Here is a 27,064-nt window from a genome sequence, read left to right as displayed (position 1 = left end):
CATGCGTTGCTGTGTGAGATTTTGCAGCGTGAAAAGCCTCTGAAGTGCTGAACAGCAAGCAGCCCCCCACCTCTCTCTCTCTCTCTCTCTCTCTCTCTCTCTCTCTCTCTCTCTCTCTCTCTCCTTACAGCAGGAGCGCAGAGTGTCCACACCAGAGCGGTGGGAGTGCAGCGCATCCAGCGTATCACACTGGTCATGTCCCTCCCCTGACCTGCACAAGCGTCCTTCCATTAAGGCACCTCAGCGGGCGCAATGTCTCCAAATACCCGCATGGATTTCAGGCCGGCGATTTGCTCCTTTTACGCTCCGTTTTAGCGCGTCTTCTGGTGGGAACGCGATGTCCTGGATGTTGTCCGGAGATTGTAAAGTGAAGGGAAGCGCAGCTCGCTGAGACCATGTGGAGAGCGGCCACGTCCCTTAGAGGGAGCACCGGAGGCAGGAAGGGACACTAGTTCCAAGGCATTATTTGCGCTTTCCATCGATGAGAAGACAAAGACAGACGAGATGGTAGAGAAGTAAGTGCGTTGACAACTGGCACTTCAGTGATGGAAAGATGACAGGTGTCCTGCATGACTTGTATTGACTGTGCAGCCTCAAAGAATGATGATATTCAGTGGACCAGGAGACATTCTCATCATGTAGATACTGAGGTTTCTGCTGAATTGTGGCATCTGCCTGTTGTACATAATTCCTATTTGAACTTATCTGTAGCTTTTAGAAGAAATTACTTTTTGTGTGAAAGGCTTGATTTCAACTGAGAGAGAGAGAAAAAATCTAATCAGTCAGATATTAGGAAAATAATCATTCACTTATGCATTTAATAAAATATAGTAAAATAAAACAAATGCTAAAAATAATTTCATTGTCCGTGGGTTTGTTTCACATGTTTCTACTCACTATTCACTGAGTGATCCTCCTCACAAGTTGTTTATTGTATAATACCAGCTAAGAGGACCTCACAGGGTGGTTGCATCCACTGAAGCTGTTATCTAAATGGGATTACGACAAATACTGTTAAATATTTAATGAGCTGCCCTTCAGTAATCATATATATTTCTATTTGTGGCTCCCAAAAACAATGAAAAACCATCATCATAGTATTTTACTTAGAATTCCTCCACTGCAATCTGCTCCTCTTTCGCAATATTGTATACACACAGTATATTAGGTATTTATTGGGTTTGTTTTTATTAATCTGAATCCAGGTAGAAAACGCTATTCTCCATATTTGGCCCAGAAAAGGATGCTAAGATATGAAAATGGATGTGTTAAAGTCCAGATTTAAGTGTAAGTGCAGGTGTTGGAGGATGACAGGTGCCATGAAGCATGTACTCAGTGCATTGAAAAGAGAGTGCTCTGCCCGCTGCAGAGCGCCAGGTGGAGTGGTGCTGTTCCACTGGTTTTCTACTGGAAGAAATAAAAAGAATTAGAGTACAATAAGAGAAAGTGGCTTCATAATAAGGACAGGAAAATGTGACACATTAAGATTAGGTCTGTCTTGGAACACATTATATGACTTTAATATCCATGGCTTGCTGAGTGAAGGAGTGAAAATAGTGTAAAATCCATTAGTAATGAAGTTTAAAGTTCTGTGCTCATGCAGCTTTCTTCAGGTGGTTATTGCCTTACACTTCATTTGAATTAATTATTTTCTTATATACTGTAGAGCTGAAACAATCGTTTGTTGCAGCCATACTCTTAAGACAAAATGATTTGGGGAAAGCTGAGTCAATAGCATGAGCATGTCCAGTATGAATCTCTTTGAATGGAAATAAATTGATCCACATTCATTGCTTCCATTCTTGCAGTGGCCGCACCTGACCTTCTTGACCCAAAGTCTGCCGCCCACAACTCCAAACCTCGCTTGTCATTCTCAGCCAAACCGGTGGTATTGAACAGCCCAGATGATGATGATGAGTGTGACACCCGGACCACTGTCATGAGGTGGAAAACTGTGTCAGCCATCTTCTTCTTGGTGGTGCTTTATCTCATTATTGGGGCGACGGTCTTCAGAGCACTGGAACAGCCTCATGAGAGTTCCCAAAAGCTGGCCATCCTTGCAGAAAAGCTGGATTTCTTGGCCATGCACACCTGCGTAAACTCTTCTGAGCTGGAGGATTTGGTCAAGGTAGGCGGAAACATCAACATCATATTAATAATTCAGCTCTTTTCGCCTCTGCAGGACCTGGTGATGGCTGAGAAAGTCTATTCAAATATTTCACACTGTATGTACGAATTTTCTATGAATGACGCATTCTGCACATAGAGGAAAAGAGGGAACAATATATACTGAGGTATTTGACGGCTTTTCGGGCCTTGAGGATTGTGACTAGTTGTGGACACAATGAGCACTGCCACAGCTTTAAGCCGAGGATATCTTTCACCCAGCGACCGAAAAACTAGTTTATTATTTGCACTAGGGCTGGGCGATATGGCTGAAAACTGTATCACGATATAAATGTTTTATATCGGTCGATATCGATAATTATTGATATTTTTATGACCTATTTAAAATAAGGACCAGGAGAAAAGTACATTACATTTAAACATTTTTATTTCCTCTGATTATAATCCCCTCAGCTATCAAGGCAGAAAGGAAAGGAAATGTCAAAACAACCATAGAAAACACTCAAATAATAAATGTAAAAAAAGTGTAAAAATGTAAACAGAGAGAAACCTGAGAACTTTTTTTCTGCAGGTTTAGTGCCAGGATGTACACAACATAAACAACATTTAAAAAAAAAAAAAAAAAAGCATGTGTAAGAGGTTTTATAACCTGGCTTCTCCACAGTGCATGTCTTTAGCTATATGATATGCCGCTGCCTCCGTTATGTCTTTGTGCCTTTTAGATGATTTGTCATCAGGCACTGAAGCAGATACCTCTGCATGGTGGTCTGCTGCTTGTGCGGTGGTGCTGATGTTGTTGGATGTTGGCGAATACAGCTGCACTCCAAAGGGTGAGCGCGGCTAAGGTGGTTAAACAAGTTTGTGGTGTTTCCGGTCTTGGTGGGGATGACAGTCTTGCATAAGTTACAGACCACATTGGTCTGACTACGGTCCAACTTATAAAATCCAAAAAACTGCCATACTGGCAAGCTGACTTTCCCTGTTTTATCGACAATTTCTTCGCTTGCTGCAGCGCTCACTTTCTATTTCTCATCTCACCTCACTCCTCGTGAAGAATCAAACACAAGACAGCGAGATGGCGCAACCGAACATGATACCGTTACATGATTGGCGTGTCAGTGTGTCACTCCCACTGATCAGTGATTACTCTCTATGTTGCTCGATTACCTGAGAGTGAGTGCCTTTGTTCATGCAACCAACCTTGCTTCGCAACTTCTGGTTTCTTCCGACGAAGAAAAAAAATATCGAATGTTTTATTGAATACATTTTTTATTGATATTGATTACGTGTCTATCGCTAGACATATCGTTATCGTTTTATCGCCCAGCCCTAATTTGCACTTACTCTCTGGTCTTTGAAGGGTGTGTTATATTTACATATTACTGCTGTTTGTTGGACGACAGACGCACACACAATCCAGTAGCTTCTATTTAACTTTGTGAAACCTTTTTAAACGTGTTGTTAACATGAAACAGCCACAGTTTTGTTTATGGTACCAGGTTAGATCTAAGAAAAGATGATGGTGTGGGTTAAAATATGTATATTTTTTACATAACTGAAGTAGGTAAGTTAACTTACATTATGTATGAGAATTAACTAATGTTACGTAAGCAGATATGAGTCATTCATTAATTACATTAATTACAAAAATGTCACATAAAAATGCACCATAAATATCCGTGCTGGATGATCAGTCTTCCACTAAGGGACATCCACTGACTTCACAAGTCGTCCTTTATGGATTACTGGATCTCACTATCAACCAGGGTTGATGAAAAGCATTTTCTCTTGGGGAATCTAGCTGGCACTATTGGACTGCTGGATGATGATTACTTCTGTAATGTGCTACGACTGAAAGGTCTTTAAATCCCGGGGGATGCAGACTTGTGTAACCTTGCTAATTTTGGCCCCAAGCTGTATGTGATTCGATTACAGCACCAAAGGTGCCTCCTAATGCCAAAACACCCCTCAAGCTCACTGCATAAGTGATGTGCAAGAAATATAAAACTGCATATTATTCATTCAGTAAGTCAAACACTTTTGTTAAATGCAGTATATGGATATGGCTGTAATGTATGTAATCAAAATACCAGCAAGCATTTTAATGATTGTTTGCAATTTTGCATGTACTGTATATATATATATATTTTCTGCTCCCACATTAATTTACCAGCCAAGCTTTAATATCAGACTTTTTTAAGGATCTAAAACTTTCTCAAAGCAGCAGTGCAGAACTGCTATAGTTTCTCAGATAAGGCAGAGGTATCTCATTATCAACAAAGCCTCTCGTTACAATGGATAACTCTCTTATTCTTATAACAGAGTGAGAAAGACCTGGTTATAACCAACACCTTTCCCTCACAACAACACCATATCACCATATTGAAACTGGCCTAAGTCGACAAGGATTTATTACTGAATAATGATCATCTACTGTATGTAAATGAGGCTGTTTTCGATTAAGACAAGCTGGCAACAGATGGCTGCTTGGCTTTGAGATGTTGAGTTAACGCTCAAAGATAGTGATGATGCTTTCTGTCACGAGATCATTATCTGTCAGATTGAATGATCTCTTGTCAGGGGTGGATTTAATGAAAGTGGAGCCATCAATAGAGGAAGGCAATGGGCTCCTGAATCCAACCCCCCACCCCACCCCCACCCCTTTTATTGATGCTACCATAAACATATAAATACAGTTCTAACAATAAAATGATGGCTGCTGTCTTATAATCAAAGTTTGATACTTAAAATCAAATAATACATGATGTTGTTCAGATGTCTCAATGCTCATCATTCTCCTTGTTTTCGCTGTTATCATCATTATTTCTCATTTGTCCTTACCCATGGCAGCCCACTGGCATAACGCAGTCACCACAGTTGTTACTGTTGCTTTGGCCAATGGTAAAAACACTTAACTCAAGATAATTTAGGTTGGAGGCAGCAGAAATAATGAAAAAGGTAAATACTTGCAGCAGTTGATTCTCCAATCAACAAAGTATAATGCTTTGTGTTTACAGCACTGACTTTTAGCCATGCTAGAAGCACATTGGATGGATTTTATGGTCTGTAACAGGTAACACCTAATGATTAAGGTCATCCACTGAGGTCCAATTTTTCACCATCCAGGTAAAGAGCATATCATATGTAGATCACCAAATTTCAGTTGTACTGTATGTGTTTAGTGGTAATTAGCATACTAACATGCCAAGTTAAAATAATGAACGTGATAAACGTTATACCAGTATGTTAGTATTGTTATTCTGGACATGTTAGCATGCTGGCATCAGCATTTAGCTCAAAGCATTGCTAGATGGAGGGGAAAAAAATCTATGAACAATACACTCAGGCTATGATGGTAGCTTAATTTGTAACAAACCAAGGGGTATTTCTGAATAAGGACATCACCTACTGTAAAACTGATGAGCAAAGTACCCTTTGGTATTAGATTAAAGGATTTGCTTATCTTACCATGTCTCTTGTAATATATGACCCTTGATATTTAAAGTCCCTCTCATGCTTCTGTCTCAATAAAGCTAAAATTTTTTGAGCAAATTGTCCTCAAACATGTCTTTTCAGCGAGTTAAATGTGTGCTTTCAGGCAAGTATGACTCCTTTTGTCACTTGTCACAGAAGTCCTTTTGACTTTTCCACTATCCTCACTGCAGTTCACAAGAGCCAATACGTCTTACAGCCATAATAATCAACTGCAGCTGCTGCACTGATCATGGTAACCAGGTACGCCCACGCTGGGCATCAGGCTACTTATCTCTGTTTCTATGCAGGTGGTCATTTTTCTCCTCTATGTGTGGCTACACAGACCCTCCAACAGGTCAAAACTACACAGAACTATGTAAAAAGTAATCCTCTTAAAAATGATGAAATAAATAAGCCATTGTGCCAGTGGCAGTGCAGTGCAGCAGAGCAACATGTTACATGACACGCCATGTCCGTGCCCTATGTATTTCTGCAGTTGGTGCTGGACCTCAGAAAACAAACTGCGTATTGAACAGAATTAATTGTTGGCTCAACATTTTAAGCTTGTGAAAACTGGGCAATCTGCCTGTACTGTAAGAGGCATTTAAGTGCACTTTAATGTTTTCCAATACTGTCAGGTTAAATCTTAGCCAGTTTCTACTGCAGACACCCATGAATCGCCTTCAAACGTCTTTGTGTTTCTACAGCAGTCTGTCCAATTAGCTCTGCCAATCATCCTTCAGACAGTATCCCTACGAGTTCAGCAGGTTTTTCAGGCAGCTATTTTTCATGTGATGATTTATTGATAAGCAGCTTCAGTACAGGTGTCCCCCACTCACTTTTACTTAATCATGTATACAAACACACACATCCACCTCTGTAGGCTCCCGCTGATCAAAAGGCAGTCAGCAGAGGACTGAGGAGAGATGCGCTCTCAAAGGGAGTAATTAAAAAAGTGAGTGATGTCAAAAAAACCCAGACGATTCAATCTCTCCTGGCTGTTTGGCTCAGCTCGGAGACAGCCAGTGTGGTCTTCACATTATCCTGTCTTATCATTTCCCATGGCTATAGTTAATATGCATGCAACTGAGTGCCAAAACAGTGAATTGATATGGCTGTTTTGGCTGGGAAACAAAGATACTGACTGAGCCAAGCCTGTGTGATTGTGTGAAATGCTGAATGATCTTTATCGAGGCACAGTGAATGTAGGATTTCAGAATTGTGTCTCTGAAGCATCTCCTTTGTTGTATGATTTAAGGGTAGAATAAAAACACAGAACAGTGTATACTGATGTGGTTAACCTTTTTTCACTTTTTTTCACGCTCCCTTTTAGCTCTGCTTTTGGTCTCCTCCAGCTCTCTTTAGCATCTAAATGTTCACCAGCTAGTCGTTTACTTTCTTGGTGCCTGGTAGGTTATGTACAGTGAAACTGAACTGGTTTGGAGCGAATAAACGAGGCTACTAAAGTCGTTGTTTCATCAGAAGTTGGCAGTATGAGCTACGTTACACATGGCTGTAAGAAACAGAGGAGAAGAAGAAGAATGTTTAAAAGGATTCAAGTTGTCTCAGACACCTGAGAGAAAAATGGAGAGATGTCTGCAGGAATTTGTGCATTTGGGCAAGTTGTAATTGTTCTTTCAAGTCAGCTGGCAGTGGCCATGTTTCATGCTGCCCAGAGATGAAGGTAATGAAGTAGAGCATTATGGGAATATCTGGGAAGACGACAACGGTGGAAACAGTTGATCGGTCACTTGAGTTATGTTTGCTAAGTCAGGACTTAAAGGTGTTTTGTTTTTGTTTAAATGAAAAATCTACTCATTCTAAACTGTACATTACTGAGTAAAAAAAACCCACACTGAACAAACAGATTGTTTCAGTGTTGATACTTTAAGTACCATAAACAAAAACTGATTAATGTGCATTGATCGGAGGGGGGGAAGATCTCAAAACTCTCTTTATGAGGTCATTCAACCCTATTTTTGGCATTCTGTAAAGGGAGAGATCATCGTTATGGTTAAAAAGATGAAGACTAGCTTCAGGTCTGTTGCTGGATGTATACTCCACGCGCTGACTTTCCACATCACTACATATAGTATGTTGCACACCATTTACTGCACTGGCACTTAATGTTTGAGGTTCAAAATAATCTGATATGAACCTTATTCCAAGGAAAATGGGCTGAAGAGTTGAGAAAATATGCTTTTTTAGTAGTTCGACCTTTAGGCTGTAGTTTGTACCTTTGTGTTTGTCAGCTTATGGATAAGGAACACACAGTTGTTGTAAACCACAACATTCACTGCCATCAGCTCATATCTCTCCACCTTCTGACCCACCGTGTTAACGTTAGCTTGTGCCTCGTTAGATTAGCGCTCGTTCTCCGATCCATTATTCATCCCTTTCCACACTTGATCCTTACGGCCTTATCACGCTCAACAGTCGTAGGTTAATGAAAGCTCCGTCATTGTCACTGATGATGAATCGCAGAAGACAACACCCTGACATTGCAGTGACCCAAAACTGCATGCGTGCACGTGTAGGATGACTGTGGGGGAGTTTTACATGCTGTACACCATTATTGCAGCGTTACTGCTCTATTCATGATTAGAAATGATGAAGGCCAGTACTACAAGTCTTACATTTATAAGTTAGCACGCCACAAGAATTAAATCACTTTCATTGCTCTGGATTGAAACTTATATATACATTTATACGTTGGGAAATAAAAGCTTTAGTCCAGTAAAGTATTTTTCTGCTATTCATTAGCTCTGCAGCAGTGCCTGCTGCTCCCCAGACATCTCAAAGCTTTGTGCTTTCATTTGTCTCTGTAATGTACCTTGAGAAGCCACTTGGGCCAAGAAAATCATTTCTAACAATTGCTTACTTAAACGCGTCTCAGAAGAGGTGTACGCCACTTCCTATCCAAAAGTTGTGATTTAGAAAAACAAACTTGATGGGAGAATGTGCCCACATGTATGCACACTCCGACCCATGCATGCAAATTGGCGACACAGATGGTGAGGTGGTGAATTGAAGCCCGATTGTATAATGATGCACCTATCACACATTTCATTACACTTGGTAATTGTTGATCCGCTTTCCTCACAAACATTCAAACCTGCACTGTAATCTGTGCTTGTTTTGAAAAGATATATACAGAACCAAGTGAAATCTTAAATCAAAGTCTGTTTATTATTTTATCAGCACCGCACTCCTCCAGAGCGCAGAGAAGAGGGTCGGACAAAACTGATGAAATTATCATCATCTGTTACAGCAATCCAAGATTTCATCCAAGTAAAGAACTGCAGAACATCAATCAAAGCACTTTTGGAGCACATTCAAAGCAGGTGTGTGTTGTGTGCGGTATAGCCATCTATCATAGCATAATATATACTGTGTGCAGTTTACAGTGGTAATGTAAGGCAGTTGTACTACTCTTTCGTGACAGATAACTAGCTAATGAAGCTAACATTAGCTCGAGGAGAAGGTTGAACTGTCTCTGGCATACGTTTTAAGGTTTCCAGCTAACCTGTTCTAAAATGTGAAGCCTGTAAAAGGGGTCTATGGCTACATAGGTACATGCTATAATGCTACAAGGCTAAAGCCAAATGTCCCAAAGAAGAGCTGTGTTTTCACTTTAAGCATTACAAGAGAAAAGGCTTTTAAGGTGAGGACGAGCTAGTGTTTTTGGCAAATGTAACGCCAGGGACACGCAGGAGGCAGAAGTGCCGAGATAGATCAATTCTTGCTTGAGCAGTAACCTGGCTGTTCCAACCTGAGGCACATTTCTCTGCATCGGCCAACAAGTGATTCTGCTCCCCTGCCCTTATATAATCACACATAGAGCTGAGCTTTTTAACAACATTATCATGCATCTTACAATCATGAATTTACAGTATAAAGCTTTTAATGTATTCCTGATTGTTAATTTATGAATCCCACTATGGCAAAGCTGGTGTCTGTTGCCTAAATACGGTTTCAAAGCTATGATTGGTCAGTTACTGTATGAGGCTAAAGCTTAGATACTAAAACAGGAGCAATAGAGAATAAATAATATCTATATTTCTAACAGCCTATGGTGCAAAGTGTTTGGTTGCACGTCTTTCAGTGTCTGAGCTTCACTGCTCTTCACGTCTATGTTTAGGTGATGGTGGGAGTGAGAGATGGTGCAGTGGTGTGTTTCCCTCCAGCTGGTGGCTTCATGCCCCTCTTGTCTCCTGTCAGGAGAGAGTGGCCCTGAGTGGGAAAACATGTTGCCGTTCTGTTTCCTGTTCACCCGGCTGGTGTCTAAAGGGCTTCTCACACTCGGCTGAAACTCGTGTCACGCTCAAAGTCACCGGGGAAACACTAAACAGCACAATACTGACCCAGCTGGTATCACATCACAGCCACAATCCCCCTTTTGTTCCACTCAAAATGACCTTTTTTAAAAAGGATTTAGAAAGTCAACAAAACGCTTAAAGTTATTAAAGCTCACCTTAGCTGTGCTAGCTGTTGAGGGTCTGTTGAACCTTTGGCTGGCAGGTTTCTCAGCCCTCATGCTTCTGGCATGTGACACATGCATTCACCTTCAGCCTCCTTTTGGACATATACTCATACTCAATTTGAAACACTACAAAGACAATATATTTAACATTTCACCTCATCAGCTTGATTGATTTCTGTAAATATCTGTGTCTTCTGAATTTGATGCAGTAACACATTTCAAACATTCAAACACTGGAACAGGAGCAACAAAATACACCTCCAAAAACACCTGTTTGGAACACTCCACAGGTAATCAGGTTGACTGGTAACAGGTGATAGTACTGTATCATGATTGGGTCTGAAAGAGGCAAGCAAGGATGGAGCGAGGTTCACCACTTTGTGAACACATGATCGTATAAAGGATATTACTACATGAGCTCAGGAACACTTCATAAAACTTGTCAGTAAACGCAGTTCATTTGCAGATTGCATTCTTATATTATTTACATTTCACACAGTGTCCCAACGGGGCTGTAGCTCAAATATAAATGTTAGAAAGCACCGTGTTGACTTATGGATGACAACAGAGTGTGTTGCCAAAGTAGCAGGTGTGGCTTAAGTGATCATGTTTAATGAATAATTGGTAAATAAATGAATGAATAAAATGTGTGCATGAATTATATCTTTTCAGGAGCACCAAAAATCTGAAGGACTCTCATCTTAGTTCATAGAGATATAAGGCTTTGTTCTTCTGTGAAGAGTATAGATATTAAACTTTAAACCTTTCTCATGCATTTTCTGAGGCCTCTCATTGTTTCTCACAAGTCTTAATTGGTTTTGGTTGGATGTTCGTCTTGGCTCTCGTCTATTCCCAGAAGAAAATTGATGCACACCACTACTGTTCTTATGTGCCTCAGCTCACCTCATACCACAGTGCCACTGGAAGAGCTTTATGTGCTAACTTCTTTTTTTCTCTCTCTTGTCGCTCCAGCAAGTGGTTTCAGCTGTCCGAGCAGGTGTGAACCCTTCAGGAAATTCATCCAATCAGACGAGCCTCTGGGACATCAGTTCCTCCTTTTTCTTTGCTGGGACTGTTATCACCACTATCGGTAAGTGCTGTCTCCTCTGTCTTTTGTCCTTCTGAGAGGCTTCTGACAAGACTTGCATGCAGTGATTTGAAAATGCAGAAAAAATTAAAAGACATTTACTATGAAAACACAAAAACAATTTTATTTGAACGTCAAATCTCATATCATTCAAACCTAAAAAAAACAATGACCGTAAGTGCCAGTTTGTGCTTTGCCACAATGTGTCATGGTTGCACCAACTGGTAGAAGTCACTGGCTCACCACTCAGCTGTGTAAAGTAGCTGCTAGCAGTTTGTGCTGATGGACTGACAACTGGGACAAAAGAACAAACAAGAAAAAACCCCAGTCACTGATTCACAACAACAGATATCTGACAACATCAGACATCCATAACTTAGAAAATAATAACAATAGCAAGTTTCAGTTCGGTGTAGCAGAGAGCTGATGAGTGTCTCTTTGACAATACGGGGACCGTCTCGGATATGTGACTATCAGTGTATGTGGGGTCAATGTCGCAGTGGCTTTTTCGTGTTTCAGAGATGCATCTCTTTGATTTCCTAAAAACAGAACTGTAGCCTGTAGAGCTTAAAGGGATTTGACGTTGCATCTGCTTTTCAAGGGCCTGTGCTCATTTGGTCTACTGTGCTGTGTAATCAAGGAGCTGTCACCACGTAGCACGTTCACACAGCCTGAGACTCCAACACACCTCCCTTTGCCATTATGTTTTTGTACATCAGCGCTCGCTCTCTCTCTCTCTGTCACCTCCAGCTGTAAGAGCTTACTAATCAGGAAAATGGAACCGCTCACACACACACACACACACTGACAGCTCTTCTGGCTCTTCCAAGTAGACCTTGACAGATTGGTGCTTCTGTTCTGTGGGCTGTTGACCTAAATTTCATATCTCTAGCATCCTGTCAGAGTTCATTCTCCAATCAGAAAAGGCATTACCTTGAGTTAAAATAAACTAATTTCACTCCCTGGTTGGTAAGGTTGACCATCATGTGTAGGCAGGATGCAGTCTTGATGAATATTTCGGCATTAAATTGCACTCTTTGAAACCAAATCAGCCCCTTTTCCAGATTTTGCTGCACTGCACCAAGCTTGTACGTCTGCAACAAAACACCAGAAATTCATTGGCCACAGCAACAGCACACACACACACACACACACACACACACACACACACACACACACACACACACACACACACACACACACACACAGTCTTATCTGGATTGTCCAAGCAGACCTTAACATATGAGCTTGTCTGGTGGGCTACTCTTCACCTCTCCAGGATCCTATCAAAGCTCATTCCGCTGTCAGAAAAGATTAAAGCATTGCAATAACTTGATTTTGCCCTCTGGTTGGAAAATATGTGCACTTTTGTATCAGATTAAAAGTAATTGCGTGTAGGCAGAGTAAAAACTGCACTGTGGTTTTTCAATTTGCCCACCTTGAATCGACTTTCTGTTTTTCACCGAGTTGCATCAGTGATTTACTGATGTCAAGCTCATTCTGTACCAAAGGCAGATTTACCGCTGTTTGACTTGTGTGAGTGTTCTGAGTGTTGTTTTCTCATGAAAAGACACGAAGAGCTCTTCGGCTTTCATTTTGTTTTGAGTACATAGATTTGTTTGCTTTTTTTTTTTTTTTTTGGAAATCTCCAACAACTTGAGAAGGTTGCAAAGTGAAGAAATGAAAAAAACAGGAATGAAAACTAATCTTTTTTAGCTTTCACAGCTTTGGCTTTGCTGCAGAAACACGACTCCCAGGTGGTGTTTTGTGTGTATTATCTGTGATGCCTGAAGTGTAAACAGCATATAATTGCTGCGCTGTCTGTTGGCAATCATTATAATTTTGCCTGACCTGTATAAAATGTTCTGTAGCAATTTCTGCTATGCAAAGAAAACAACGGTGCAGAGAAGCTCTTTCTAAAGGCATATTGTAAATTCTTTGTCAGTGACCAACCTATTAAGAGATAATATGAAGTCCATAAAGGAAAACAATTCAGCAGACGAGCCAGATAATACACTTTGCTTCCTCCCGCAGCTCTTCTGGCTTGACTCGATTCAGCGGGAAGTGGTTCATATCCACAGATTGACTTGTTTATGCGGAGGTCTTTAATTGGATGTGCAGTACGGAGGCAAAGCATACTTTATCGAGGAAATTAACTTAAATAAATCTTAAATCTGTTGCTTCCCGTCTCTCTTCTCCCAGGAGTAAAAGAGGTGCAGTAACGATTGATCTCACAGTATTACCTCCCTGCGGGATTCCTTATTTTACTCTCTCCAACTGCTGTTTTCCTGTTGCAATTCTCCTTTCCCATAATGCATAGATCAAAACAGATTTCATACGTATCAGAAAAAGTCCATCCATCCATCCATTATCTATACCGCCTATCCCTTTCGGGGTTGCGGGGGACTGGAGCCTATCCCAGCTACAATGGCCGAGAGGCGGGGTACACCCTGAACCGGTCGCCAGCCGATTGCAGGGCCACATACAAGGACAAACAAACATTCACACTCGCACTCACACCTACGGACAATTTAGAGTCACCAATTAACCTAATGAGCATGTTTTTGGTCTGTGGGAGGAAGCCGGAGTAGCCGGAGAGTCAGAAAAAGTCGTTCGTCCCTTTTTATACTTTTTAGTCCTGAATCTGAATATGACAACACTAATTATAGGAAGTGTACTTACTGAGCTCACTTATATACCATTTAAAACTGGTATTTCTGCAATACAATGATCCAAAAAAACAATAAAACCAACACTGTACGTCTTAAACATAAGCTAATAAAGTCACTATTTAATAAAGTTAAATATTGTGCTGCTATTTCCTCTCCATGCATCAATTAATGAGTTTGGAAGCTTTTATTGTCAAAGAGACGGCACAGGCCGTGACACACTGCAGCACATGATCATTACATAAACTTGTCGGTAGCATCATAAATGCTGTGATTTGTGACCCAAACTGACAAATGAGTCTGCCCATTTCGAGGCTTTAGCTCATTTTAAAGTGGACATTTTAGGGTTATTGTATTATTCATGCAGACAGAGTTGTAATCAAATCCGCCTTTTGCTTTGATAACAGCTTTGCACGCTGTTGGCATTCTCTCAAGCAACTTCATGAGGCTCACCTGGAATGCTTTTCCATCTGATTTGGGTTCAGGTCGGGTGATTGTCGAGGCCAGGTCATCTGATGCAGCACTCCACCGCGCTCCTTCTTGGTCAGATTGCCTCTACGTGACCTAGAGGTGTGTTTTGGGACATTGCTGAAAAACAAATGATGGTCCCATGAAGCACAGACCAGATGGTGCATGTCGCTGCAGACTGCTGTGGTAACCAGCAGTGTTACCAGCAAAGCATCCCCACACCATCACACCTCCTCCTCCAGGTTTCACGGTCAGAACCACACATGCAGACACTTTCGCTGCATGTCATAAAGGCACAGCAGATCTCAGATTTGCACTCATCAGACCAGAGTACAGATGTCCACTGGTCTGATGTTCATTCCTTGTGTTTCTTGGTCCAAGCAGTCTCCCTCAGTAGTGGGTTTCTGTGCAGTAATCCCTCCATAAAGGCCTGACTCATGCAGTCTCCTCCAAACAGTTGACAGATGTTGAGATGTGTCGGCTACTGTCAGTGGGCTCTAATCTGAGGTGCTGTTAATTGGCGATTTCTGAGGCTGGTAGCCAATGAACTTCTCTGCACCAGAGGTATCTCTTGGTCTTCTTTCCTCATGAGAGCCAGCTGCATCAGAGCATTCGATGGTTGTCATTGCAAATTGTGTGCAAAGCTGTCATGTCTGACATTGTGATTTCGCTCAAGAGCTGAGAATATAAACAAGAATTTAAAAAGAAACAAATTAACGCAGCTTCAAACTGGAGGCCTGCTGTTTCTCATTTGTTCTGCAGCAGAGGCACCCAGAGGTGTTAAAAACAAATCAGGCCTCCTGTCTCCCATTGAACTAATCGTGAAATTAGTGGCACATGATTGACAGTTTTTTCTCACATTTATTGTTTCTCTATTCCAATGTGAGACGAGGAAGTCATTAGAAGGCACCCTGCAGCTCCTATTGCAAGACAGATGACTCCATTTAGAGAAAAGTGGATTTAGTTCCTTATGCAGACTCCGTATGAGACATTAAACAGTCGTTAAAAGTCTTATGTTGTTGAGTGTGTGGAGTCAGGTCTTGAAGGTTTTTGTTTACGAGGATAGGACTTCTACAAGGTGTCCATTTCATTTCTGTTTCCTTTTTCATTCACCTAAGAGATGCCTGACGTGTAGTGGGCGTGAATTCTGAATCTGAGTCAGGGCTTCCTCCTCTCACTAGTGAAATTTCTCAAACCTCAAGGCTTTTCGGCTGCGTCTGTCTGTAATGATATTATAGCACAGTCACGCTTTGGGAACAGGGTTCTTGTATAGCCAGTTCAGTTTAAACTGATATGATCTGATGAAATTATGAGGCGCACTAATGAGATACAGAATGTGCAACAGATTGAAATGATACACTGATACAAGTAGTGGTAACATTCAGAGCTTATGCTGCTATAATGGATAAGGACCACACTGCCCGCCACTGTCTTTCAGTACAAGACACAAGCTTAAATTTCCTGCTCTTGCAGAGAAAGAAAGCATTCACAGGGTCTTTTTTTTGCACAAATGCTTTCTGTTCATTCCCAGGGGATGTCCAAAACAAAAACAGCAGAAGAGAGCAGTATTTATTGGATCTCTTTTGCGTCAAGGCTCTTTGTGTCTGTGCAACACCACGAGCAGAGTTACAAAAAGCTCCACACCAGTCAACATGGTTTCAACAGTGCATTCTGCAGCTGTTCTGCAAGCTGCCAAGCACATGCCTCAAAGCTTCAAATCATAAAAATATCAGTTCATTGTCAGTAACTAAGACAGAAGGTGAATAGAGTGAAAAGCTATTAGAAAGGAAAAGTCCAGAACAAAAAGATAAAGACTTGCAGATGTGCAAGACAAACAGTTCTGACATAAAACAAGCAATCTGTTAAAACACAGAATATTCACTTTAATATAGGAATTTGTACAAACTCTACATGACGACATATCTTCTTCTGTAAAATAGTGCCAACACTTTCCAGTAGAAAGTGCACAACAATTGAGAAATATGGATGAAATATCCAGAAGTCTCAACCTGTATACTTTAAAATAAGTCTGATGCAGGGCAACAACAAACACCTTAATGAGGGTTTAGGCGTGCTGCTGTATGCTGCAGCTGTTTTATTCTGTAATTTTGATTTAATCAGCTGTCTGTGTCTCCTCTCTCCTCCTCAGGATTTGGGAACATCTCTCCTCACACAGAAGGTGGGCGGATCTTCTGTATCATTTACGCTCTGCTGGGGATTCCCTTATTTGGATTCTTATTGGCTGGTGTCGGGGACCAGTTGGGGACCATTTTCGGCAAGGGCATCGCTAAAGTGGAGAAGATGATTGTGGTGAGCTCCCTTTGTTTGTATGAGCTTGTCTTTGTCCCTGAATAACTCGCGCCTCCCTCTACGTTTACCTGTGTGCAATGAGCCATTTCGTCATGGACAGCATAGTTAGATTTGATTACTTAATTATCCGGGTAATGCAGAAGCAGCTGTAAAATTATATTGTCAGAGCTGCTCTGTAATGAACTGCAGTGTCCAATGCCTGGGTTAAAGTTGGGCATGAACACCCCTCAGCACGAAGCAGGTGCAGGGTTTGTTTTTCCCCTCAGACCTTCGCACTCGTGTGGAAGAGTTGGATGCAGTTTCTGGGTTGCCATGTCAACAGACTGAAGGAAACCAATCTAAAAGGCAGAAAGTTTTTGTTTTTTTTCCAGCATCGAAAGCCCAAATCAGTCAATACTACAGTTATTTCAGGCCAATATCTCAAAATTCAGCAAAGGAAGGAGATTTGGTGTTTTCGCTGCTTTTTGTGCTGAGCTCACTGGTCCATTGTCATCTTATTTCATTGTTCACGGCACTCCAAGTTACACATTGACTTCTGTCCATAAGTCAGTACAGTATACACGTGCACACGAACACACGTCACAATTCTGCATTTAGAGGGCACCATTAGTTATGTTGGACAAAGAGAATATAAATGGACCCTGCTGGACAGCCTGCTTGATGGTTAGTCATTATGTTTCTCCTGGAAACTCATAGACTCCCCCCCAAAAAAACCAAAGCAACCAAACAGAAAAGCCATTCAGGATGATACAGTATCTGACAGCAGAGACTATCAATGTGTTTCCTCATTGAAAACAGATGAAACAAGTGCATTTTATCTTTTCAAAGTTGTCCCTGTTCCAGAACCCCATGTGCTTTTTTTATAAGCTTTATCTTTTATCAAATGGACTGTGCAGCTATTTGATGACTGGAAGGAAAATAATGAGCCGTAATAATTTAATCACACAGATGGGTGCTTTAGAAAGCAAGTTCACAAAAATAAAAGCAGACCCAAGAAAAAGACTTTCGATGCAACAGTAGAAACAAATGTACAGTGAAAATTACATTTAAAAACCAATAAGGGATGTTAGAGGTATACTACGCTGGACTTAGGAAGACTTGGAAGACTGAGAATCCTCACAGACATCGTTTTCATAGCTCCTTCTTTGATGCGTGCTGTTTAAGGTCTAACACCCTACCTTTTTATGAGGTCCTGACCTCCTGTTATTGGCTGGGGTGACAGATTTCAGCCACATCAAAACAAGAAAAGACAGACAGACAGACAGACAGACAGACAGACAGACAGACAGACAGACAGACAGACAGACAGACAGACAGACAGACAGAGGGCTCTCACTTCTAGTGGGTCATAAGTGGTGATTGAGAGGGATCGTATACCTTTAAGTAAATGCATTAATAAAAAAATGTTTTGTGAAAAGAACAAAAGAAGTGCTTTTCATTAAAGAAATAAACATCATCAAAATGCTGGGGAGGATGTTCCAGTGGTGGGCTGAGCAACAGCTGCAGTAAAGTATGAGTCAGCAGAACTCCAAATTAGTGTGATGTATAATGAAGAAAAACAAAACAGATGCTAGCACTTACTCATCATTTGTCTTTATATGAGTGTGAAGAGTTAATTAGGTGGTGAGTAGTCGCTAACGTCTATGTCCCCAGTCGATCTGAGTGTCAGAGTGTGGAGCCTTGCACACTATGCTGGCTGAGGAGTCATAAGAACCGGCTATTATCATGGCCCAGTGGGAGGATGGGACTGGAGAGTGAGAGCATTTTCCCATAGAGGACCCTCAGTAATTTGAAACAGTTCAAAATGCTGGTGAGTGGTGCTGTTGGTGCTGACAAGTATCACCATTTTTGAAGCAAACAGGTGCTTTTGCAGTAAGGCAGGATTTCTGCTGACTGTAGCTCAAAGTGCTGTAGTGAAGGACGATATTTTAGGAATGCACACTGAATGCTTTGCCACCAAAGGTTTCACTGATACCACAGGTTAAGTATCAATACTGTGCGGACTGCCAGATACATTGCTTCAGCATTTTGTTTTACTATTTGCTGTTTCAAATAAATATTAATACAAATGTAATTTCAAGGAATGTTATACACCTCAATCTCGACATACTCGGGCCTGAGATGTGTTTATCTGGACAGCAGAAAATCCCAAAATTGTTTAATTTTTCTGCCATTTTTCTTTTGTATCTGCATGCAGTCATGTTTGCAATTGGCACATACAGTGCTAGATACAGGGTTGAAAAACACAATGCTAATAAAACAGTCTCTGATGTGACTATAAGTGCCTCCATTTTCAGTATAAAAGCACTAACAATGGCATTTTTTAAGAATCCAGATACGTGGCAGCAACAGGTTAATTATAATCTTGACTGTCTGTGGCTTCCTTCCCAGGAGAGGAGGAGGAGCGGTTGTTAGCTGCCTTGAACAATAGAAAATTAATGGACTGTAGCAGCTGCTGAAGTAGCTGCTGTGCAGTGAAGATGCTGGCTGAGAAACCACCTCAGCCTCACTGGTCCATAATTTAGTTCATTGTAGGTCTTTTTAAACTGTACGCTACTGTGCTGCACTTTGTTCAGTGCAGCGAGGACATCAGACATCACAAAGTCAGTGATCTGATGTCTGCCTGCTCTTTAAGCTTCCCCTCTGAGGCACTGTGCTTTGGGCTTACATAACTGGAAGGGAAAAGGCCACAATACACAGGGAACCAGCTGAAAGCAGTCCCATCAAGTAGAAAAGGCAGCATATAAAACAGCAGCACGCAGAATAAACCCTAATGCAGTGCAACAGTGGTGGAAAAGAGGAGCTCTAATCAATCCGTTGTGATAGCTCCTCTTATGACTGCATGTGAAATATTCAGTAACTGATTCATATTACATGTGAGGCACGTCAAGTCATTTGCACCTCTCCGCAGCTCGGGTGGGCGTGCCATCTGACGACAAAAGTTATGTCACATGAGCTTGGCAGCTGGAGGTTTGAGATGTTAGAGAACAGCAAATGCATTCCTAGAAGGAGGTCGAAGGAAGTGAGTCATCACAATGTGAAGTGAGCGCAAGAACATGAAAGCCTGAGGGAAATCACGGAGTGGAAAAGAGGCAGAATGTTTTCAAGTGTTAATTTCTTTTACAGTCATTTGAGGAAAGGACTTGGTGCTACCAGAAATCACTTGTATCTGTGGACTAGACTGAAAAAATGCCCGTATAAACCAAACTGCACTAATCACCACTGTTTGCACTGAAAGCCTCTGCGCTGTGTTTGATTCTGTCTTTCCTCTCTCATTCTCACTGGCTTCATTAAAAGGTTTATTTTCTGCATGTGGAAATAATCTATTCTGCCTCTCAACAGTCCTTTTATCTCCCTGCAGAAGTGGAAAGTCAGCCAGACGAAGATCCGCGTCTTCTCCACGCTGCTCTTCATCCTTTTCGGGTGCCTCATCTTCGTGGCACTGCCGGCCGTCATCTTCAAGCACATCGAGGGCTGGAGCACGCTGGAGTCCATCTACTTCGTCGTCATCACCCTCACCACCATCGGCTTTGGAGACTTTGTCGCTGGTGAAAAAGGTCACTTGATTTTCTTGCTGATTTATGGGCCGTCATTCTTATGCCCAGTTTAGGATCAGTGTATTTATAGTTGAGTTATTCCTCAGACAGTCTGAGTCGGTGCACGTGCACCGCAGTGATAAGCGTCCCATTGGCCTGCTGTTACAGTCTGTGCCACACATTATGATGCATGTCAGTTTCTCTAATGCCTCTGAATCCCTGCAGTATGTTTAACGCTCCCATGTCTTAAACCAGAAAGATGTTCATTACTCACAATTCACAGTCGCACATTAAAACTGACACGTTATTAAACAATCATAACAATCCGAGACAAATAATATCTTAATGAAAACTGTGAATGATTGATATTTATGATCATGTTTTTGTCTGATTTCCATATTCATACACATTCATCAGAGCCGTCCCATGCCAACAAAATGAGAATTAGATGACAAGTTTTAATGCCTGTAAAGTAAATATGACGCTGCAGGCCTCAGCTGGTTGGCTTAGCTTAGCATAGACAGGGGGAAACCTCGAAGATTCAATAATTAAGATCATCTATCTTGTTTGTCTGACCTGTACAAAACCAGAAATGAAGAGATGTAAATGTGCCGTTGTCATTTCACACTTTGTTTTCTGTATAGATTAAAGAAATGTGTGTTAGTTACTGGTTCACAGATTTTGTAGTGATATTGATATGATGAAATCATTTATGTGGAGTATTTTCTTTCCTACTTTTTATAAAATTCTTAGTAAGAGTTGTAATAGCAAGATAATTAATTCCACACTTTGTACATTATACAGAATATATGTGTGTATATGAGACAGAAAAAGCATAACAGAGAATGTGTGTGTGTGTGTGTGTGTGTGTGTGTGTGTGTGTGTGTGTGTGTGTGTGTGTGTGTGTGTGTGTGTCTGTAAGCAGTGTCTTTGCTTAATTTATTTGACCTGCTTGGCAGACAAAAAGGGAAAGGGAGATGTGCAAAATAACACTCAGCAGCGAGATTAAGCTTCCCTGAGCAGACCTAATGATCATAAATTAGATTACACCGCCTGTGCCGGTAGTTACAGTGAACTAATCAGCGTGGACAGCGGTTACTGAGACTGCTGCGGCTGTAATGGGTGGTTATCTAACTGCACAGGGAGCGGGCTCTGCTGCATCACACCAGATGATTTATGGAGGTTCTCATCCAAAGATACAGCTCATGATGGGAGCTAAAACAGCGTTTAAATGTACTGAAGGTGAGAGTTATGATAAAGGTAAAGCGGGAGAACATCAAAACCACACAGACAACAAAACACTTGGATTTTACACTTGGATTTACTTGATTTCAAGTAATGTCAGTGTTTTTGAACAAAAATTTAAATAAAGTGTGCACCAAAGAGCAGAAAAAGAATGAAAGAAAGGAGAAGCCCTGTGGGCTTTGTTTCCTTTAAGACCTTTTCCAAGCCACTGGCTACATGTGAAATGATTAAACTTTAATAGCCAACTCAACTGTGCCTACTTTTATCTTACAGAACAAAATATCCCCAGTTAATCCCCAGAAAATAAAATACTAAATGGGCCTTATTTTCTAATTATCATTGAGATGGAACATGAAGAAGAAGAAGAAGAAATCCATTATTAGTCACAATTTTACATACACAACCTGCGGGGGGGGGGGGACTGCACACACGCCATGCATTTTGTGAAATTCTTTCTCCGCTTTTGACCCATCCTGGTCGTCCTTAACATGGGCTGCATGGACCTACAGTGTATTTATGTCAATTCTAATCAATACAGTTTAATAATATTCTGTATTTATCTACTCAGTACACGCAAATGTCTACACAAATCCAAGTCAGGATTGTACAATGTCACTCTATGAACAGTATACACTAATCATTATTACAGGAAAAGACAACAAGATTTTATTTTATGTGTGACTTTATCCAGTTTTATTCTTATTCATTTTAGTTTCTCTGCCTCTTTAAGTTCTATGTATTCCTACAAAATGGTCCTTCTCAGGACTGAGGGCCAATTAAGGCAATACCACAGCAGAAAGACATGACTACCCTCTCAAATGAAAAGACCAAGGCTCATTAAATGATACAGCCATGAAAGCTAAAAGCCCGTTTTACTCCACTGACTTAACTGACTGCATCAAGCCACGAAAATGATTCCCGCTTGTTTTTATGCCTCCACACCGGCCTCAGCTGTGGTATTATATTTTCCTGGTTGTCCATATGTACGTACAGTATGTACATACTGTATGTCCCATTCTCATAAAGGAGAAATCTCAGGAACGCTTTGAGAGAATTTCTTCAAATTTGGCACAGTTTCGCAAGTCTTGGTGCGAGCACTTAACCCCAAGGTGGTAACTGTAGTTTGTTCTTCTTCTCTTCTTCCAGGATAATATAACATGCTTGTTTAGCCCACTTGTTGTGCCTGGTTCTGCAGGTGGGTCAGAGAGTCCGGAGTATCTGGACTACTATAAGCCTGTGGTGTGGTTCTGGATCCTGGTGGGCCTAGCGTACTTTGCCGCTGTGCTCAGTATGATTGGAGACTGGTTCCGGGTCATCTCTAAGAAAACTAAAGAGGAGGTATGTGCTGATGTGTTGTGAGTGATGTGGTGGGAGATGAGAGCTCTCTCTCTGGTAAAGGAGGGCTTTCTCATGGAAAGGTGGAGAGGATGCAGGGAGACAAGGATCGCCTGCTAGTCACCTTATGTTCAAGTGTTAGAGCCCATTTTCACACTTTAAATCGTTCGCTGTTCCCAACGAGCCCCATGAGGCAGATAATGTGTCACTGTTAGTCAATAAGAGGATAAAGACTCATTAAATCTCAAATACTGATGATCTGAGCTTATTACTGCTCCAACTGCAGTGACGCTAAAGGTGAAACATTTTTTAAAAATGTCCTTGTCTCCGAGGATTCTGTGTCTTTTGCCTGTTTTTGCATTCTTTATGCAATGAATTATGCAAATAAAGGCACACACTTTTTACAAATAAAATAGCTTTACAGAGAAGTTCAAAACCTGCCTTACTTTCACAATTTTGTGTAACCGGCCACTTGCTGCGTAAAGTGGATGATCTGCATCAAAAGGTTACAAAAAGGCATCCGAGAAGCACATTGTTTTGGCACACTGAGTGCACCTCCACTTGCATTGCACCACTTTAAGCTGCTGCTGCTTCATGTTAAAGCCTATGTACCTCTCATCAGCCTAACCAGCCACACATATAATTTTGGAGGTGGTGCAACATTTGCAGTAAATTCACAGGCGTGATCACATCCGTCTCCCCATAAAGTGGCAGTGTAATACCTCACAGTGTGCTCCAGTTCACTCCTCCAGCCATAAATCTGAAGTGATGGATCTCCATCCTAGCTGCACGCTGTGGAGGAAATACCATTTCGTACAAGAGTTAGATTAAATATTTGTCATGCTGCTTCTGAGTAATAAGATACCTTGCTGCTCTGGCAGTTTCATTATTTACAGGTAAAAAGGATGGACATAAACACACATCCATGTACACACACGCACTCTTGAAAAAACAGCCACGGGCACATCTTATTTCTTTATTCCATGTAAGGGGAGGACTATATGGCAGTCTACAGTGGGAATCCTTCGACAGACATAATTAGGGGTGCAACTGTGGAGGCTGTGAGCGCTACAGAGAAATACATTACTGAGGAAGAAGGTTGTGGTGAGAGGTTGGGGGTTTGGGGGAGGGCGGGTGAGGAAGATCAGGCAGAGAAAGTGAGAAAAAGGAGAAGGAAGCACGTACTCAAGTGTTTGTGCTTCAGTGTGTGTATATAATGTGTGCACACACACATTCACACCCCATAAATTTTAACTTAAGCACACAGAAGTCTGCTGTGTACAAGCCTAATGAGTAATTAAACACCATCAGGAAAGAGGCCTAACGGATTATAAAGGTTAGATCAATGTTGTGTTCTTTCCTTCTCCCTCCGTTGCCTCAAGGACCATAAACAAACAGTGTCCAGCAGATACGGTCCATAGTTGCCAGATACCTGGGCCATTAGATTACACGCTGGTCTCATACAAAGGACATTACTGTTTTACCAGTGTTTTTGCTAAGCTAAGCTAACAGGCTGTACTGCTGTTACCCTCTGTGACAGATGAACATTTTACTGCAAATAATAGATGATGGTTATAGCACTCTTTCATGGGATCTCTAATTGGAGAGCAGCCAAGACATGGAACGAACGCTCAAGGCAAGAGCTGTGAATCAGTAGTCTGAACAGATTAATGAACATGGCATTTATGTATGTAGAGTGAACTCCATTTATTATCAGCGAGCTGTTCACATTTAGGTGGTCAGTTCAATTAAATTATTAATTAATCATTAAGTCATTAATTAACCATTAGACAAAAAAATGTCAGCACTGCCTTTTCATTTCCAATTCCTTTATTCTACATACTCATGGAAATATGGATGTGGATATTACTGCACATGGAAGAACAGCGTGTGCTTGATCACCTGCAGGCAGCAATCTTTGGTTTCTCTTGCAGGTCGGGGAGTTTCGGGCTCATGCAGCCGAGTGGACAGCAAACGTGTCAGCAGAGTTCAAAGAGACCCGGCGGCGGCTCAGTGTTGACATCTATGACAAGTTCCAACGTGCTGCATCCATCAAGCGCAAGCTGTCATCTGAGCTGGGAATCAACACGTCCATCAACCAGGAAATGACGCCTGGTAAGAGGACGCTGTCGGCCAACCTGTATGAAGACAGAGAGGCTTACCCGAATGTGACCCTGTCCCTTAGTCCTGTCTCGGGGGCCCTGGCCAGGAACGGCAGCCTTTACCTGAACGGCCTCAGCCCAGACTACGCTGACCGGCGGGAGATCGCCATCATTGAAAATCTAAAATGAGGAGCGGCATGAAAATGAGATTTAGGGAGCTGAGTGACACACATCTGGTCGTGGACAGAGCTTACAAACACATGCACACTTTGTGCTTATTGACTGACCCTCTGCGATACGGTACCCACGCGCATTCATTGAGTGGATTGTGCTGCAGTCATTGATTGAAAACCTTGAGAGTGACTTCAACACAGATCAATCGCCAGGCTCCATAGATTCATGTGTGTGTTAAACACTCACACAAAACCTTATGGTGTGTTCGCTCATCCGTTCATTCTACCAAGGAGCCTGACTTCTTTTCATTATGTCTGTGCCAATACGATCAACAGCTGTGCTGCTGATTGAGCCTAATCAGGAGCAGGAACTAGTGATTGTATCAGAGGCACCACTTTAACAAACTTCTCTCCTGAGCAGGAAGGAAACAAGGGCCCACGCTGAGGTAGCAACACACTGGACATCGTCCATCTCATGTACCCACAAACAAGACTGTAAAACACACAGAAGTGAATACACTCACCAGACTTAGAAAGCAATAGATGTATCTGCGCTCACCTCTTGTTGAATTTCCAGAGGCCTGAAATCTGCATCAGATAAAAAGGATCCTCACTGCTAAAAACACTCATCAACAATGAACACCGGGTCTTGGCGAGACAGCAGTCCAGTGCTAACTCAACGGAATGTGACTTTTCTTTTGGTTTACAGTTCTTCCAGTTTGACTTTGTCGGCCTTGCATTCTCCTGTCAGTCTGCCCTCGCTAAAGAGACGAATGTTGACATTTTTGTTCTCCATGATTGGCATTCAGCTTTTCACCCCAAGGAATAATCCACGTGTGCCTTATTGAAAACCACACTGAACATGTGAGGATGGTGATGCGTGAAAGACTGAGCTTTGTCCGTCCACTCATGACTGGTATACATGAGCACAGTTGTAATAAAGATATATATATATATATATATATATGGAGGCATCTTAGACAAAACCTTCTTCATATTGTGAAGAAGAGGCCAATGAATGGAGAGGACGTGGACATTTTTATTTAACTCATTTTAAGAGGTATCTACAGAATGCATGGCAACTGAGTGGAGAAACTGTTTCTTGGGATAAGATTAACAACTGGGTTAATGTCACATGTCTGTCTGCCAATGGGAATTAGCCATCTACTACCAGTCTTAAAATGGTGAGGTAGTTGCATTATTAACCAAACAGTGCCAGGCTCACTGATCAGACTCTTTTGTCCCCATACCAAAGTAGTGATCCGGTTTTTCTGACAGAGGAATCAGAGCAGTCTCCAGTCTGATCAAAGAATCGGGAGTGCTTTCTATTATTTCTTATCCAGTCCTGCAGGTTTTCTTGAAATTGAACCCTCTGCTGTGATTTTTTTTTTTTTTTTCAATTTGAAACATAGCGCTTGGTGCGACAACAGGCTTTTTCCCATTTGAGAAACAATCCCATCAAAGCTCTGGGGCTTTGAAGCATTCAGTATCTTTACCTTACTGCTTTTCTTTATGCTGCAGCTCTCATCACCACCCTCAGATACAGAGTTAAAGGGAATATTTGCTCCTCTGATAAAGATGAGATCCTTTATGCCAATACTGAATGTACATCCTCAGAAACCTCTATTTGCTGTGATTAACTAACTAAACAAGATTTTAGAGGTCTGTGAGTTGCATCACACCAAAATAGAAGCATTGATTTCAAAATAAGTCTCTCTATGGCTGATTTGGTGTTGATTAAAGCAGCTACAAGGAGTCTCAATTTAATGCTGATGGCTCTATATGAGTGGTTCCCAACCTTTTTCCTCAAGGGACCCCTTTTCTATCATTGACTAAACTGACGACCCCTGACTAAGTGAGGTATTTTATGGATATTTGATATGATATTCAATGCATAACGACTGATAAACTGTACAATTAACCCAAATAGTGAACGCATGATCTGGATGAATTTTGAGCAGATTATTTCCTGATGAGTTTTATCCTGATATTTTTAGGAACTTTTGATACAATTCTCTGTGAGGATTATGTTTTGTTTTTCGTTTTGTTTTTTTT

At 41.4% G+C, this 27,064-nt stretch overlaps 1 protein-coding gene across 1 annotated transcript; it reads left to right on the top strand.

Moving 5' to 3' along the window:
- The first annotated feature begins 203 nt into the window (after positions 1-203).
- Positions 204-26,461, top strand: LOC139347600 (potassium channel subfamily K member 2-like). Its single transcript, XM_070987314.1, has 7 exons — positions 204-515; positions 1,809-2,128; positions 11,057-11,174; positions 16,458-16,618; positions 19,980-20,175; positions 22,595-22,737; positions 24,669-26,461. Coding segments are annotated over exons 1-7 (1,296 nt in total). The 5' UTR covers positions 204-514; the 3' UTR covers positions 25,026-26,461.
- Positions 26,462-27,064: the final 603 nt, after the last annotated feature.

This window comes from Chaetodon trifascialis, chromosome 19 (genome assembly GCF_039877785.1).
Source record: "Chaetodon trifascialis isolate fChaTrf1 chromosome 19, fChaTrf1.hap1, whole genome shotgun sequence".
Classification (NCBI taxonomy): Eukaryota; Metazoa; Chordata; class Actinopteri; order Chaetodontiformes; family Chaetodontidae; genus Chaetodon; species Chaetodon trifascialis.
The sequence above is the reverse complement of the archived record's forward strand: the minus strand, read 5'-3'. Positions and strand labels throughout refer to the sequence as shown.